Source organism: Pollachius pollachius (assembly GCF_949987615.1).
Source record: "Pollachius pollachius genome assembly, chromosome: 15".
NCBI lineage: Eukaryota > Metazoa > Chordata > Actinopteri > Gadiformes > Gadidae > Pollachius > Pollachius pollachius.
In genome coordinates, this window is record NC_136948.1 from 11,168,826 (window position 1) to 11,182,808 (window position 13,983).

At 48.4% G+C, this 13,983-nt stretch overlaps 1 protein-coding gene across 1 annotated transcript in view; it reads left to right on the forward strand.

The window, feature by feature from the left end:
- ltk (leukocyte receptor tyrosine kinase) overlaps window positions 1–13,983 on the forward strand; it is a gene marked incomplete at its 3' end in the record, with an annotated part of 44,052 nt that overhangs the window by 22,345 nt on the left and 7,724 nt on the right. Inside the window, 10 exon segments of the mRNA XM_079752261.1 lie at window positions 55–144; window positions 146–184; window positions 1,434–1,590; window positions 3,163–3,335; window positions 3,337–3,349; window positions 5,329–5,427; window positions 5,577–5,729; window positions 7,477–7,590; window positions 12,267–12,453; window positions 12,814–12,904. Of these exon segments, the coding sequence (XP_079608387.1) occupies window positions 55–144; window positions 146–184; window positions 1,434–1,590; window positions 3,163–3,335; window positions 3,337–3,349; window positions 5,329–5,427; window positions 5,577–5,729; window positions 7,477–7,590; window positions 12,267–12,453; window positions 12,814–12,904 (1,116 nt within the window).

Genomic DNA, 13,983 nt, shown 5'->3' on the forward strand with positions numbered 1-13,983 from the left:
TCTCTCTCTCTCTCTCTCTCTCTCTCTCTCTCTCTCTCTCTCTCTCCCCACCAGAGGAACGCCCTCACCCAGAAGATCTGCCTGGGCGAGTCCTCTGTGATCGAGGAGGACCTGAGGGAGGAGGGGTCTGCGGAGTGGGCTGGAGGGGGGGGGCGGGGGGGGAGGAGCCACCTACGTCTTTAAGGTGACTTTGGAACGTGTCCTAAATGTGTGTCTAAGGGTTCGCATGACGCTGCAGACAGCCTTCCTGTAACAATGTTACACATATTTGAAAAGAGCGTACAATAGGATATGATTAACTTCATTAATCCCAGATGGGAATTGTTACACCAGAAAACTTCGAGCCTTGTGAGATCATCCAGAGTTTAGAGTGAGACCATCCAGATATGAGTCTGGCCTTGGCTGGGCAGTAATTGATTTCCACATATGTGCGCAACGTGACGCTGTTATGAAACCAGTTTAATTCCAGATTAAATTAAACACTGATGCTCTTGCCTAATTTGGTTAAAAGCAGAAACATCTGCTCTGACAGAGGAGGCTTCCATGCTGATCTCTGTTCATCTCCAACATGCTTTAATTGCTCCGTCAATGTTCACCTGATTGCAATACTTTCCTTTGGCACCGTTGTTTGGGCTGCAGGGTTCTGCAGAGTTCTACAGGGTTATAGAGGGTTATACATGGCTCTGCAGGGTTCTAGTTTTTCTACATGGTTCTAGAGGTTCTGCAGGGATCTAGAGGGTTATACATGGTTCTGCAGGGTTATACAGGGTTCTGCAGGGTTCTAGAGGTTCTACAGGGTTCTAGAGGCTTCTAAGGGGTTATTAGAGGTCCTGCAGGGTTCTACAGGCTTCTGCAGGCTTGTACAGGCTTCTACAGGGTTCTATAGGGTTCTGCAGGGCTCTGCCCGGTTCTGCAGGGTAATACAGGGTTCTGCAGCGTTATACAGGGTTCTGCAGGGTTCTACATGGTATTGCAGGGTTCTACAGGGTTCTGCAGGGTTCTACAGGGTTCTAGGGGTTATTCAGGGTTCTGCAGGGTTCCACAGGGTTCTACAGGTTCTAGTGATTCTACGGGGTTCAACAGGGTTCTAGATGGTTCTACAGGGTTCTCAGGGTTCTGCAGGGTTCTACAGGGTTCCACAGGTCTTCTTGCTTCATCATGATGTGTTACTTCTTCCCCCTAGCACTGATAGGCCCTCTCCATTTCTGGAAGAGGCTTTTAACGGGCATAAGGTCTGAGTGATCTGAAGAGAGCAACCGAATGTGAATTCCCGACATTTGACATTTATCTCCCCAGGCTAGAGGATTTAGAAGGAATAGTAGAAATGAAAAGTGATCATAGTACAAGTAGAAGTAAACTTCATCATCCGTAGATGAACAGGGCTGCTTGACTGTGAATGCCTCCTGGCCTCTGAAGTGTTGACGTGTCCCCAGGCAGAGGAGGGGGAACTCATCCCCCTGCTGGTGGCAGCCGGCGGGGGGGGAAAGGCCTACCTTGAGGACCCCGAGTCTTGCCAGGACCAGGTCCCCCTGGAGCAGTACGAGAAGGACACGCTGGCCCCCAGCACTAACGGGGTCACCGGCGCCGCAGGTACCCACTCCAGTCCGGAAACAGGACTTTGAGTTTTCATGTCCACGATTTTATGTCCAAGACACGGACACTGACTTGAGTCCTAAGCAGCAAGCATGTAGCAACAACCAGTGACCCTGCGGTCATGTTCCCCCACGATGCACCACTACACCACACTGACATGTAGAAGGCAAAGGGCAGACAAGACTTTATTTGGAGAAGGAGCAGTCTTCCATAGGTTGAGGAAATGGCGGGTAGATAGGTATGGTATTGGGGCATGAGTAGGCCGTAAGAGCAGATTTTATGATGGCTGGTTTAAGCAACCTCAACTGGTCTAAGTCAGACTGATTAGACTCTGGGGCTTTATTGTCTTATGTTGGACTGTCCGATGATGATCAAAGAAATTAACAACAATATACACTTTAAACAACTTTGATTACATTTAGGTGGGAACATTGCTTTACCCTAACTTACCGCTGTCTCTCTCTTCCTGGCTCATGCTAAGGGCATTCTGTAGTACACAGCCATGTTGGTCTGTTATAGGAAAGGTCTCCCACTGTATGGTATTCTTGGGCTGCACCACAGTGTCTGACACAGCCTTCTCAATGACACAGACCGACTAGTCAGTCAGTCATATGTTTGTGTTGTGTCTGTCTGTTAGTATACTTTACCATACTATACTATACTATACCATGTATACAATGTTGTAATGTACTATGTTATACTATGCTACACATCCATAAATTAAGCGGTTACAAACGCACACACACAGAAAGAGTTACACCACTTAATGAGACATGTGTTCCCTGTCAAAGGTATGGCTTGATGTGGAAAATACCTCAAGTACCTTCACCATAACCTACGGCAGAGGAGGCATAAGGCTTCTTTGTCTCCCATTCGTTCCGGAAACGTTACTGGAACATTCTCAGCAAATCCTCCTTGACCGAGTCTTAACATACCATACCACATCACATACCATCATGGAAATCATAGCAGACTCATCGGAGGGTTGTTAAGATTGGGATCTCTGTGGCTGTCTGTGTGTATCTTTGTCTGTGTGTGTGTGTCTGTTTGTGTCTGTGTTTTTGTGTGTCTGTGTGTCAGTGAGTCTGTGTGTGTGTTTTTGCGTGTCTGTGTGTGTTTGTATAAGTGAAACCTACTACTCGTCAACGTCAAATTCCCCCGAAAGGGATTTTTCCAAATTTAACACACTTTTACATAAGACTGCATGTTTCGGCTTTTTCCTGTCCTTTGCGAAATAGCTTTCGCCCCACCATTAATTCTTGTGGTCAAACGTCTCACCCATTGAAAACCAAGCCCCCAGCCAATGGGTTCAATCGGTCGTCTCCATTCCCACATTGTGGGGGTCCAGTCAGAGCGCTCTTCTCAATGAATGAATCACCTCCACTCCCTCACCATCACTCACTCTCCCTCATCCACACACGCAGGCGGCCATGTTGACCTCCATCTTGTCCATAGCAGTGGGCCAACATCAAAGAAATCGCTTCATGCCCCCCCCCTCAACACACGGAGCGTTCCTCGTGGACCTCCGATGACTCCCCCCCCCCCCCTCACACGTCCTCCCTGTGTCAGGTGGCGGTGGAGGCTGGCGGGACAGCCCACGTCTGCGCTCCTGGGCGGGGCGGAGCCTGGCGGAGGGCGCGGAGGGGGGGGCGCCCTGCCCGCTGGCGCTGGCCAAGCTCAGCTGGTCCACCTTCGGGGGCTTCGGAGGCGGGGGCGGGGCCTGCACCGCGGGGGGGGGGGGCCGGAGGATACAGAGGTAAGGGGCGTCGCCGGGGTCTGGGTGGGGGTGACGTGTCGGGGGCGCTGTGGCATTGGGGAGGGCTGACCTTTGAAGGGCCTGGCCTTCAACCCGCTGATACACTCCCTGTGCACGCTGGTTTTAATCAGTCAACTGTGTATTCTAAGGACAATGGCCAAACAATCATGAAACACTATTTTAGTTCATACTGTTACTATTTAACTTCATGGTAGTAGAGGTAGTAGGAATGTGTACATCAGGCTAGGATCTAAAATAATTGAATCTGCCTGTGGAGAAAAACACTTTAGCTCCTCAAATAGCTGTCGGTGATGTAAAAGGTTTATATCATTATATAATAGGTCTTTCTTCTTCTTTATTTACTTGCCTCTATGTTTAAAATCTTGTTGTCTTTTTTCATTTTTCACTTTGGGATCAGAGTAGCGTCGCGTTTATATTTGCAATGAATTTCTCCCACCAATGAATCATAAGAGATTTGACCCCCTCTAGGCTGTGGTGTTGAAGTGCCTTGCTCATGAGATTTACTCTTGCCTCCCTTCATTCTGATCTCTTGCTTTTGGCTCTGAGAAGGGATTTGTAGCTACTGATGATAACAGTACTTCAAAGCTCCTGCATCACAGCTCGGTCATTAAATCTCAGGTCTTCATGCCTTCCACAAAGGTTCCAGAAACAAACACTTCATCGCTCTGTGTCAAATATATCTGTCTGCTGTTGTTTATGGGATTATTCTAACCGACTCTTGGCAGCAGGAGAGTAGGATAGCTAACCTCGTTCCCAGGTTGTCGAGACAGATGAATATTTATGATGGAACTACACAGCAGAAGAACGCTGAACACAGAAACCCTCTCACCCATGTGGTGTCTCATGCAGCCTGTGACTCATTATTTAAGCGAAATCTGAACCGCGGGGGGGAATACTGCATTTCCTTTTGGGAAAACATCAAGTTTCTCTGTTCTAACGTTCCCATTCTATACATTAATAGTATTAGAATCAAACATATATGTGTTGTTATGGTAATATATATAAACCCATAACTGAGAACATAGTTACCATGTGTAGCTCCCTGCTGGGCACATACTTTCATAGCAATTCAAATGTGAGACGAAGAATGAATAGCAGACAGATTAGATAAGTCAGTTATTACCACAGTTCTGTGATGCCTCCCCCAGCAGACAGCAAGCAAACCGCCAAATGCTCGCGCTGTTCCCTCTTCAAACAAAGCATATGTTTCCAGGCAGTGGGTCTCCTAACGACAACCGCAACAGAAGCCCGCTAGAATCGCGTTAGGAGAAACATCACTGTCTTTCCAGAACACCTGACGGAGCTCTTTCAGTTAACACCATCTGTTTGGACAGATGTTCTGCTGGGAATGAAGTTGTCTTTTTCTGTAATTCTCAATAGATAATTCATTTCAGAAGACTTTAGACTTTATTACTCTAGACTTTATGTAAGACAGACAAAAAAAACATTCTTTGCTCAGTGTATCGAGAGTGAAGCCGTGTCCTAGCAAGGCATTTCTAATCCAGAAAATCTTATAGAGTTTGCAGGTTGTTGATTTATAATGTAACAGTCAAGCGCAGAAAAAGGTGTGAAGAATGTTAATGATATTGCAGCTCAAGGTCAGGGTTTTTGAACCCCCCTGCCCAAAGGCCACGGATAGACTTGAATGATTGGTTGAGGTGTCTGAAATCGTTCGTTTATTCAGTCTCAGACAGCACGGCGAAAATGGTGACGCCCAAAATAGTTCAGAGTGTACACATCTGCTTGCCTATACACTGCACCACTTAGTGTATTCCCACACCGCTGCATCCCATGATACATAGTGATTTTAAATCAGGTGTATCCGGTGACGTCCAACACATTCCTGCTGGGTTATTCGTCCACTCTTGGATTTCTCCCTATTCCCTGCCTTGTTACCTAAACAGTCTTCTCTAGGGATTAGGGGACGAGGTAACATACTCACTAAATCTGAACCCCAGGTGGTGACGCGGCGCTGACTGATGACATCACGGCCGACGGTGAGGACGGCGTCTCCTTCGTCCACCCGATGGGAGAGATATTCCTGCAGCCTCTGGCAGGTGGGACATAAACAACTCATCAGAAAGACCAAACTCAAACTGACCGCATGTGTCTCCTGGCTTAGTTTATTGATCTCTAAATGTGTGTGTGTGTGTGTGTGTGTGTGTGTGTGTGTGTGTGTGTGTGTTTGTGTGTCGTGTCGGTGTAGCGATGGAGAGCCACGGGGAGTTAGAGATCAAGGTGCAGCTGAACTGCAGTCATTGCGAGACTCAGAGCTGCCGGCGCGACGAGGACACCAGCCTGCTGCTCTGCCTCTGCCACAACCAGGAGGTCCTGGCCGGGGACAATGTCACCTGCACAGGTAGCTGAGGGCCCCACAGGGATCTTGGGGCCCCACAGGTAGCTGGGGGCCCACTGGGAGCTGGGGGCCCCAAATGTAGCTGGGGGCCCCACAGTTAGCATGGTAGCCCCACAGGTAGCTGGGGGCCAAACAGGGAGCTTGGGGCCACACAGGTAGCTGGGGGCCACACCGGTAACTGGGGTCCAAACAGGGATCTTGGGGCCCCACAGGTAGCTGGGGGACCCTAAGGCAGCTAGGGGCCACACAGGTAGCTGGGGGGCCCACAGGGAGCTAGGGGACCCACAGGTAGCTGGGGGCCCCACAGGAAGCTGGGGGCCACACAGGGAGCTTGGACCCCCACAGGTAGCTGGGGGCCCCTCAGGCAGCTAGGGGCCACACAGGTAGCTGGGGGCCCCACAGGAAGCCAAATCTATTTAGATCAGGCCAATTTGGGGCCCGTGGGCCCCAAATTGGCCTGATCTAAATAGATTTGGTGTATTTGTCCGTCCATAATCCTTTTTCGCTCATTTTGGTCGCGGATTCTCGCGGCACGATCCCATACAAAGTGAACATAGAGCCGCGAATCGGGTGAATTATTCGCTAGAGAAAACCGGCGACAAGTTTTGATTTGTCGCGCAACACTTTCGCCCTGCACAGGCGAGCGCATTTGTAGCGCAACAAATTCGCTCGAGTTGAAATATTTCAACTTTGCCGCGACATTCGCGTGATGACAGCCAATAAGCGTTCAACAGCGTGACCACTGAGTGACATGAGTAGCGTAACAGCCAATCAGCGTTCAACCAGCCAACTGTTCCCTGCAGTGCAGTCCGGGTTGCACTGCAGCAAATTCTGCTGACAAAACTTGCACAGCGACAGTTTATGATTTGTCGCGCGACAAAACTTGGGCAACATCGCGAACCGGCAACAAATGTGTCTTTTGGTGTGAACGCACCTTAACACGAAACCGCATAGGTCCGGATAGATTTGAAACCACCCTCGGACATAGTTTCAGAAATTTGCGATTTCAGGCTTCGGATTCCCCGGCTCCGTCTGGACGGTCAGCCGAAACGCACAAGACTTATTTTCACCACAGTTTCACCAAAAAATCGGCCCCGTGTGGACGGGGCCTAAAATCTTTGATTCTGTTTTTTCTTTTGTCTTTTCTTTTACACATCGTAAAAACAAACATTGAAACATGGACGTTTACTGAATAAAATAAATATGCATTAAATCCGGTCAAAGAGTTTGTTACCAGCTTAAGATTTAAACAGGGACTGATGGTGACATAATCACTGGCGCCAATCTCAGCCAATCAGAACCCATCTTCTCCATAACCCCACAGTGAGAAGATATCTCATTGTAGTGCTGCACAGTATGAGACATTAAAACTATATATATATATAAGACCAGTCACACACTTAAAAATCTCTAGAAATAATGATGATCTTTACTTTTGGAGCATCGTTTTAAAATAAGTGTTTCAAAAAAGCATAAAAAGCAACTGTAACCTTTCAGTTACAAAATTTAAATGACAAGCTTTCTGCTCTCTCTGACCCTCTGTCTAACTATAACTATAACTCTCTCCCTCTCTAAATATTACTGTCTCTATCTATCTATCTATCTATCTATCTATCTATCTATCTATCTATCTATCTATCTATCTATCTATCTATCTATCTATCTATATATACTGTCTCGCTCTCTCTCTCTCTCTCTCTCTCTCTCTCTCTCTCTCTCTCTCTCTCTCTCTCTCTCTCTCTCTCTCCAGTGGCCCTCCAGCCCGTGGCCCCTGAGAGCCAGCTGTCTCTGTCCCTGGTGCTGGCGGTGGTGGCCTCCACCCTGGTGACGGGCGTGGTCCTCACCTGCGCCTCCCTGACCCTCAGTAAGAGACTCTGTGTGCAGTCTATCCCCTCCACCTTCCACCGGCTCTGACCACACACACACACACACCAAAGCCCCGCACTCACACACAACGTCCCACCACACACACACACAGACTAACGGCTCACACACACACACACACACACACACACACACACACACAAACAAAGACGCATCAACACACATACACACACACACACACACACACACACACACACACAATGGACGTTTTCTTCCATGTGTGGTGCTGGGCTGTGTTTCAGCTCCTTTGGGCGGGGAGAGGGGGGTGAAGTGATGATGCTGATGAGATAATTTGTCAATCAATGCCCCCCCTCTCCACACACACACATGACTTACACACACAAAAATGAAATGAAAATGAAAAACCAACTGGTAAATGGAGTAAATGACCAGCCTGTTATTATAAAAAAACCTCCTATGCAATGCAAAGGTTATCTGTTTAAGTTAATGTACATCGATGGATGGGATGTGACAAAAGGACAATGCCAATACGGTGACAAAGCCGCCAATGAAGGGATGCAACCAAATGTATAATAATGCCACCAAATGAAAAGTTAGTGGCAGGAGAAAATGTTAGTCTTGAGCCCTGCGACACACACACACACACACACACACACACACACACACAAACACACACACACACACACACACATTTACACTTCATCCATCTCCCCCAGTCCTCCCCTCTGGCTGTGAAGCCAGAAGTCTTTAAAGATGGAGCACTCCTCAGATTGATATTGGCAGAGGGAAGGCGTCAGAGTAAGGGAGCCCTTGATGCTGGCGTGAGATCATTTAGGAGCGTTAATTTGCCATCATATTTTCCAATACATAACCCGTCCCTCATCTTACATAAACACACGCGGGTTTGAGGTCTACATTTCCAAGCAGCTCCATGCTAAGCAGACGCTGGCCTCCAGCCCGTTCCCTCAGTGTTACTCCGTTGTAATAAAGTAGAATTGAGGAGGAATGTTTATAGCCGGGAACATCTGCCCTGCCCCGGCCGTGCTGCCGGGCCAGAGCAGTGGAACTCACCCTCTGTGTGTCTTTAGAGCAGACTGCGGCGGCCTGCGGTGCTTTAGAGGCGGGTGCGGACGTCCTGCGCCGCAACACACCGTGATTAAAGTTAATCGTCTCCATTGGACTGACAAAGGGAGTTTGTTCAAAGAAAGACACAATCTTCAAACTTTCACCTTTAATAGATGTAGTGCAATGTTATATCTATGTTTTGGAGCTGACTTGCTTGTTATCATGGCCTAAGGGTAATTTCTAATGATGTTATTGACATTATTATTACTATTATTTTATCCTACCTTATCTCTTACTAAACCATGTAGACTTTTCCTTGTGTAACCCCTCACATTTAACACACTAGCCGTTCTGTTTGGCCCTAATAACTACTAAAGTCGCTAGGCCTGATGGGCTACATCGCTAGCCTACAGTTCTGATCGTAACTGATCGATACATAGATAAATCTCCCGTAAGACGCAGCCTGAGATTCAACTGACGTCTGTCAGTCTAGAGGTCAAGTAAGCCATGTATTCTCAAAACGAAATAATTGATCTAAGAATTGTTCCAGCCAACCTCTTGCAAATTAAATGAAGTCAAATGGTGTCCGTGCTCTTGCACATTTTAGCTTTTGCTCACGTTGGTGCACACACATTTTCATAAAAAAATTATAAAGCTTTAATTTTTCAGCCTTTCGTGTGCTATCATTTCTCAACGATTCTCAATTAATTCGGACAAATGAGGCAAACTTTATGTAAAAAAAAGGAGGAATCAGGCGTGAGCTGCTAACTAGCTATCTAAGGTTTCAGCTGATAACTAGGAAGCTATAGCTTTATGCTGCTTACTAGCTAGCTAAAGTTCCATGCTTTGAATGTACGCTGCTTCTTGTTTACTGGCATTCAGGGAAACAATTAAGGGAGAGGGTGCTTTAAGTAATAACCATCTAAAAATGACTTTTGATCGCATTCAATTCAACCTGATTCATTTGAATGTTTCTTGTGTTTTTAATGTTTTACTTAAAACATAAAGAACCACTCTACTTCCAACGCTGCTATGTAATATTTTGTATTTAACTTTGCCTGGTCAGCACTATAAATATTCCTTATTGAGCCAAGACTGTGGATCTGCGCTTAATGACTGAACAGAGATATAGTGATGTAGGACAGTGTGGGTAATCAGGCTAATGCTACTTGTTTTCTCCTCTGTCCCCGTTCTCGTGGCACCCATCCTTGCTGAGGCTGCATCACAGCTATAGTCTCTGATGAGGGACTTTAGAGTCTCTCACTCTAACATTCTCTTCCTCGCACTTTCTCTCTCTCTCACGTCCTCTTGCTCAACGTTAGGTAATGCTTTATTGGTATAACTTTTTCAATTCCCTATAGTGTGCGCTTGTGTGTGTGCGTTTGTGTGAGTATGTGCAGACTTGTGTGTCTGTTGTGTGCGTGCGTGTGTGTGTGTGTGTGCGTGCGTGCGTGTGTGCGTGCGTGCATGTGTGTTGGGTATGTGCTTTCCTGTGTGCATTTATGTGAGTATGTGCAGACTTGTGTGTGTGTTTGGGCATTATGAATGCTGTTTTAAGATGTTCTGACTCAGATGTTATCTGAGCGGCTCCATTATTCCCCAGGTTACTAATGAGCGCCAACAATGCTGATGACATGAATGTTTAAGATATCTGCTACTCATTTAGAGGTCAGAGCATATTTGAGGGGTTGCTTCATATTGTTTAGAAACTTCAGATGGAAACGCATGTCTTTGTCTTCTTTGGGTGATTCAGTGAATAGGGTTCCTCATATCAGATGCTCTGATTAGGAGGACTTGGAAGTGAACTTGCTTTTGAGTCATAATGAGGCGCAGATTTGTCTGTAAAAAACGAAAGGGCTGTCCACATAATTTTCAATAAAAAATGTCAAGGACGTTGAGTGTTAAATAAATTATTTAAATCTTTACAAGCGTTCATGTTCACTTAATTTTGTGATATATCTAAGGTCACTTGTGCACTTATTTTATAAATTGTGAATCTGTGAACCACAAGTGTTTCATAAATTTGGAAGTAACATTATGAAGTGAAATGGGAACATCTTTGTTTGATTTGGTTATACTATACATGTGGGTGGTGTAAGGATAGCGTACATTCTTCATCTGAGTTACTGTAGAGCAAATTAGCTCACAAATCGTTTCCTTTCGACACACACACACACACACACACACACACACACATTCACACAGGTGTAGTGCGTCCGTCTCTACACATCCTCCATCCTCGTCTTTGTTCACCAGCCCAAGAACGATAACACGCTTTCTGTGCCCTAGTTCTCCCCCCTGCAGGGGGGTAGCCCCCTCCTACCCCACCCCATCCCTCTCCCCCCACCTCCCATCTCCTCTCTCCCACCCTCTCCCACCCCTCACCTCCCATCTCCTCTTTCTCTCTACTCCACCTACCCCACCCCTCTCCCATCCCACCTCCCATCTCCTATCTCTCTCTACTCCCCCTCTCCCACCCCTCACTCCTCCACCTCCCATCTCCTCTCTCCCACCCTCTCCCATCCCCCCACCTCCCATCTCCTCTTTCTCTCTACTCCACCTACCCCACCCCTCTCCCATCCCACCTCCCATCTCCTATCTCTCTACTCCCCCTCTCCCACCCCTCACTCCTCCACCTCCCATCTCCTCTCTCCCACCCTCTCCCATACCCCCACCTCCCATCTCCTCTTTCTCTCTACTCCACCTACCCCACCCCTCACCCCTCCACCTCCCATCTCCTCTCTCCCACCCTCTCCCATCCCCCCACCTCCCATCTCCTCTTTCTCTCTACTCCACCTACCCCACCCCTCTCCCGTCCCACCTCCCATCTCCTCTCTCTCTCTACTCCCCCTCTCCCACCCCATCCACCCACCTCCCATCTCCTCTCTCCCACCCTCTCCCATCCACCCACCTCCCATCTCCTCTCCCTCTACCCCCCCAACCCACCCCTCTCCCGTCCTCCAGTCTCCTCGTCCTGTCTCCTACCTGCCCTCCCCTCCCCTCCCCCCTCCCCCTACCACCCCACCCCAACACCGGGCGGTGCCTCGATGCCACCTCTTACCTGCACGCAGCACCCCTCCCTGGGCTCAGCACCCCTCCCTGGGCTCAGCACCCCTCCCTGGGCTCAGCACCCCTCCCTGGCCGGCGACCCGCCTGCGTGGGGGCTCACAGCCACTCCGGTGATAGGGTGAGTCTCAGCTCGCATGCTCAGGTCGCTAGGGGCGGTAACCAAGGAGAGGGGCACGCCTGAGGCTGAAGAGCGCCAAAACCACCAGAGTCACGGCCCGGCCTCCTTGGTGGAGACCGTCTCTCCCTTAGGGTGAACACAGCCACTCTCCCCCCGAACCCCTCCCATTGTCCCTCCTCTTCAGGGAGCACCACGCGACCATGTGACCATGTGACCGGACGCTGCCGGACCCCTCCTTGTGTTAGTGCTCCTAAAGGGGCAGAAAGTGTGGCTGACTTTCACCTGGAGGGGTCACCTCACGCACACTCACACACACAAACAGTGTTTCATCATCGTTCATCATCGGTGCTGTGCTGCTACCCTCCTGGCTTCTACTAACACCGTCTCTCCTCCCTCCCTCCCTCCCCTTCCCTCCCCTTCCCTCCCCTTCCCTCCCCCTCCAGTGTACTACCGCAGGAAGAAGCAGCTCCACGCGGCCCGGCTGGGGCTGCAGAGCCCGGAGTACAAGCTGAGCAAGATCCGCTCCTCCACCATCATGACCGACTACAACCCCAACTACTGCTTCGCCGGCAAGGCAGCCTCACTCAGCGAGCTGAAGGAGGTCCCCCGCCGGAACATCACGCTGCTCAGGTGGACCTCCTCACGCCTCATCCCTCTGTCCCTTTATAACGGCTGTGTGTGTGTGCGTGTGTGTGTGTGTGTGTGTGTGTGAGCATGTGTGTGTGTGAGCATGTGCGTGTGTATGCGTGTGTGTGCGTGTGTGTGTAACTGTATTTGATCCACTTGTTGAAATGGCAGTAAAATCTCGAGTGCTGGATCACTGCAACCTCTCTGGTCTGAACCACAGGGACAAAGGACACACGTTTGTCTTTCCACAGTCCCTTCCCTGTTCCTCCCTTGGTGGTTGCGGAGGAACGTGTTCCCTATACTCTGCCTGATTTCTGTCTCCTCCCTCATGGTGGATCCTGTTCCTCTGCGTGGTGGCTGCAGGGCGCTGGGTCACGGGGCCTTTGGGGAGGTCTACGAGGGCCAGGTCCTGGGCATGTCCGGGGACAAGAGAGTCATGCACGTGGCCATTAAGGTAGACCGGAGCATACATGAATACACCTACACACACACACACACACACACACACACACACACACACACACACACACACACACACACACACACACATACATATTATTTCATCCGCAACCGAAATCACCAGCGCATCATCCTTCCGCCATCCATCCGCACCAACGTTTTTGGACCAATTTGCAAAACCGCATCCGCCTGCCATCCGCTGGTTGTATTAAGCCTACTATTTAGGCTAATGCCTATTGCATATTTTTTGCAACAAAAAAGAAAGCCTTGATAATAAAGGAACGCAGACTCAAGCCTATTAATTCCAAAATTCGCAGTCCAACACACAACAGTGCAACATGCATGTTCACATTTTTTATTGTACAGAACAACCCCAAACCTTGCCTGCTTGCCTTGCAAATCAAAGTTTTCCGAAAAATGTTCTCACCTTCTTTCTTAGCCATGGATGTTATTGAACTAGGAGTTGAACTTGTTCTGAACATCTCGCGCTGCCATTGCCGAATGTCACTTCTGAGTCAAATCACTCCATAATCTCTTCTTAATTCCTTATTCCCCGAGTGGTAGACTACAATGACGGGCTGTTTTAAAATATAACTAATATCGAAACTAAATAATAGTCTCATCTACGAGACGTTTGCTTAGTGGCCTATAAGGAAGGCTCTGCAATGAGATGCGACATGGGATGGACCGTCACTTCATTTAAACTTTTTTTTCCCTTTCGGGAGTGTGTGTGTGTGTTTAACAATGTATATATATTTTTAATTTGATTGGTTAATCCTCCACCCGCCCGAATTTAATTAAAACATTATTTTGTCATCAATCCGATCAGCGGTTGCAACCGCCAACCGCACATCTCTAATACACACATAGACACATACATACGCAATGCTCACACACACATGAAAACACGCACACACACAGACATACGCACACACACACGCATGAAAACACACACACACACATACATACGCACACTCACACACGCATAAATACAGACACACACACACATCCATCCATCCATGCATACATACATACACATGCATAAACGCATGCGCACACCTGCAGGCGCACACA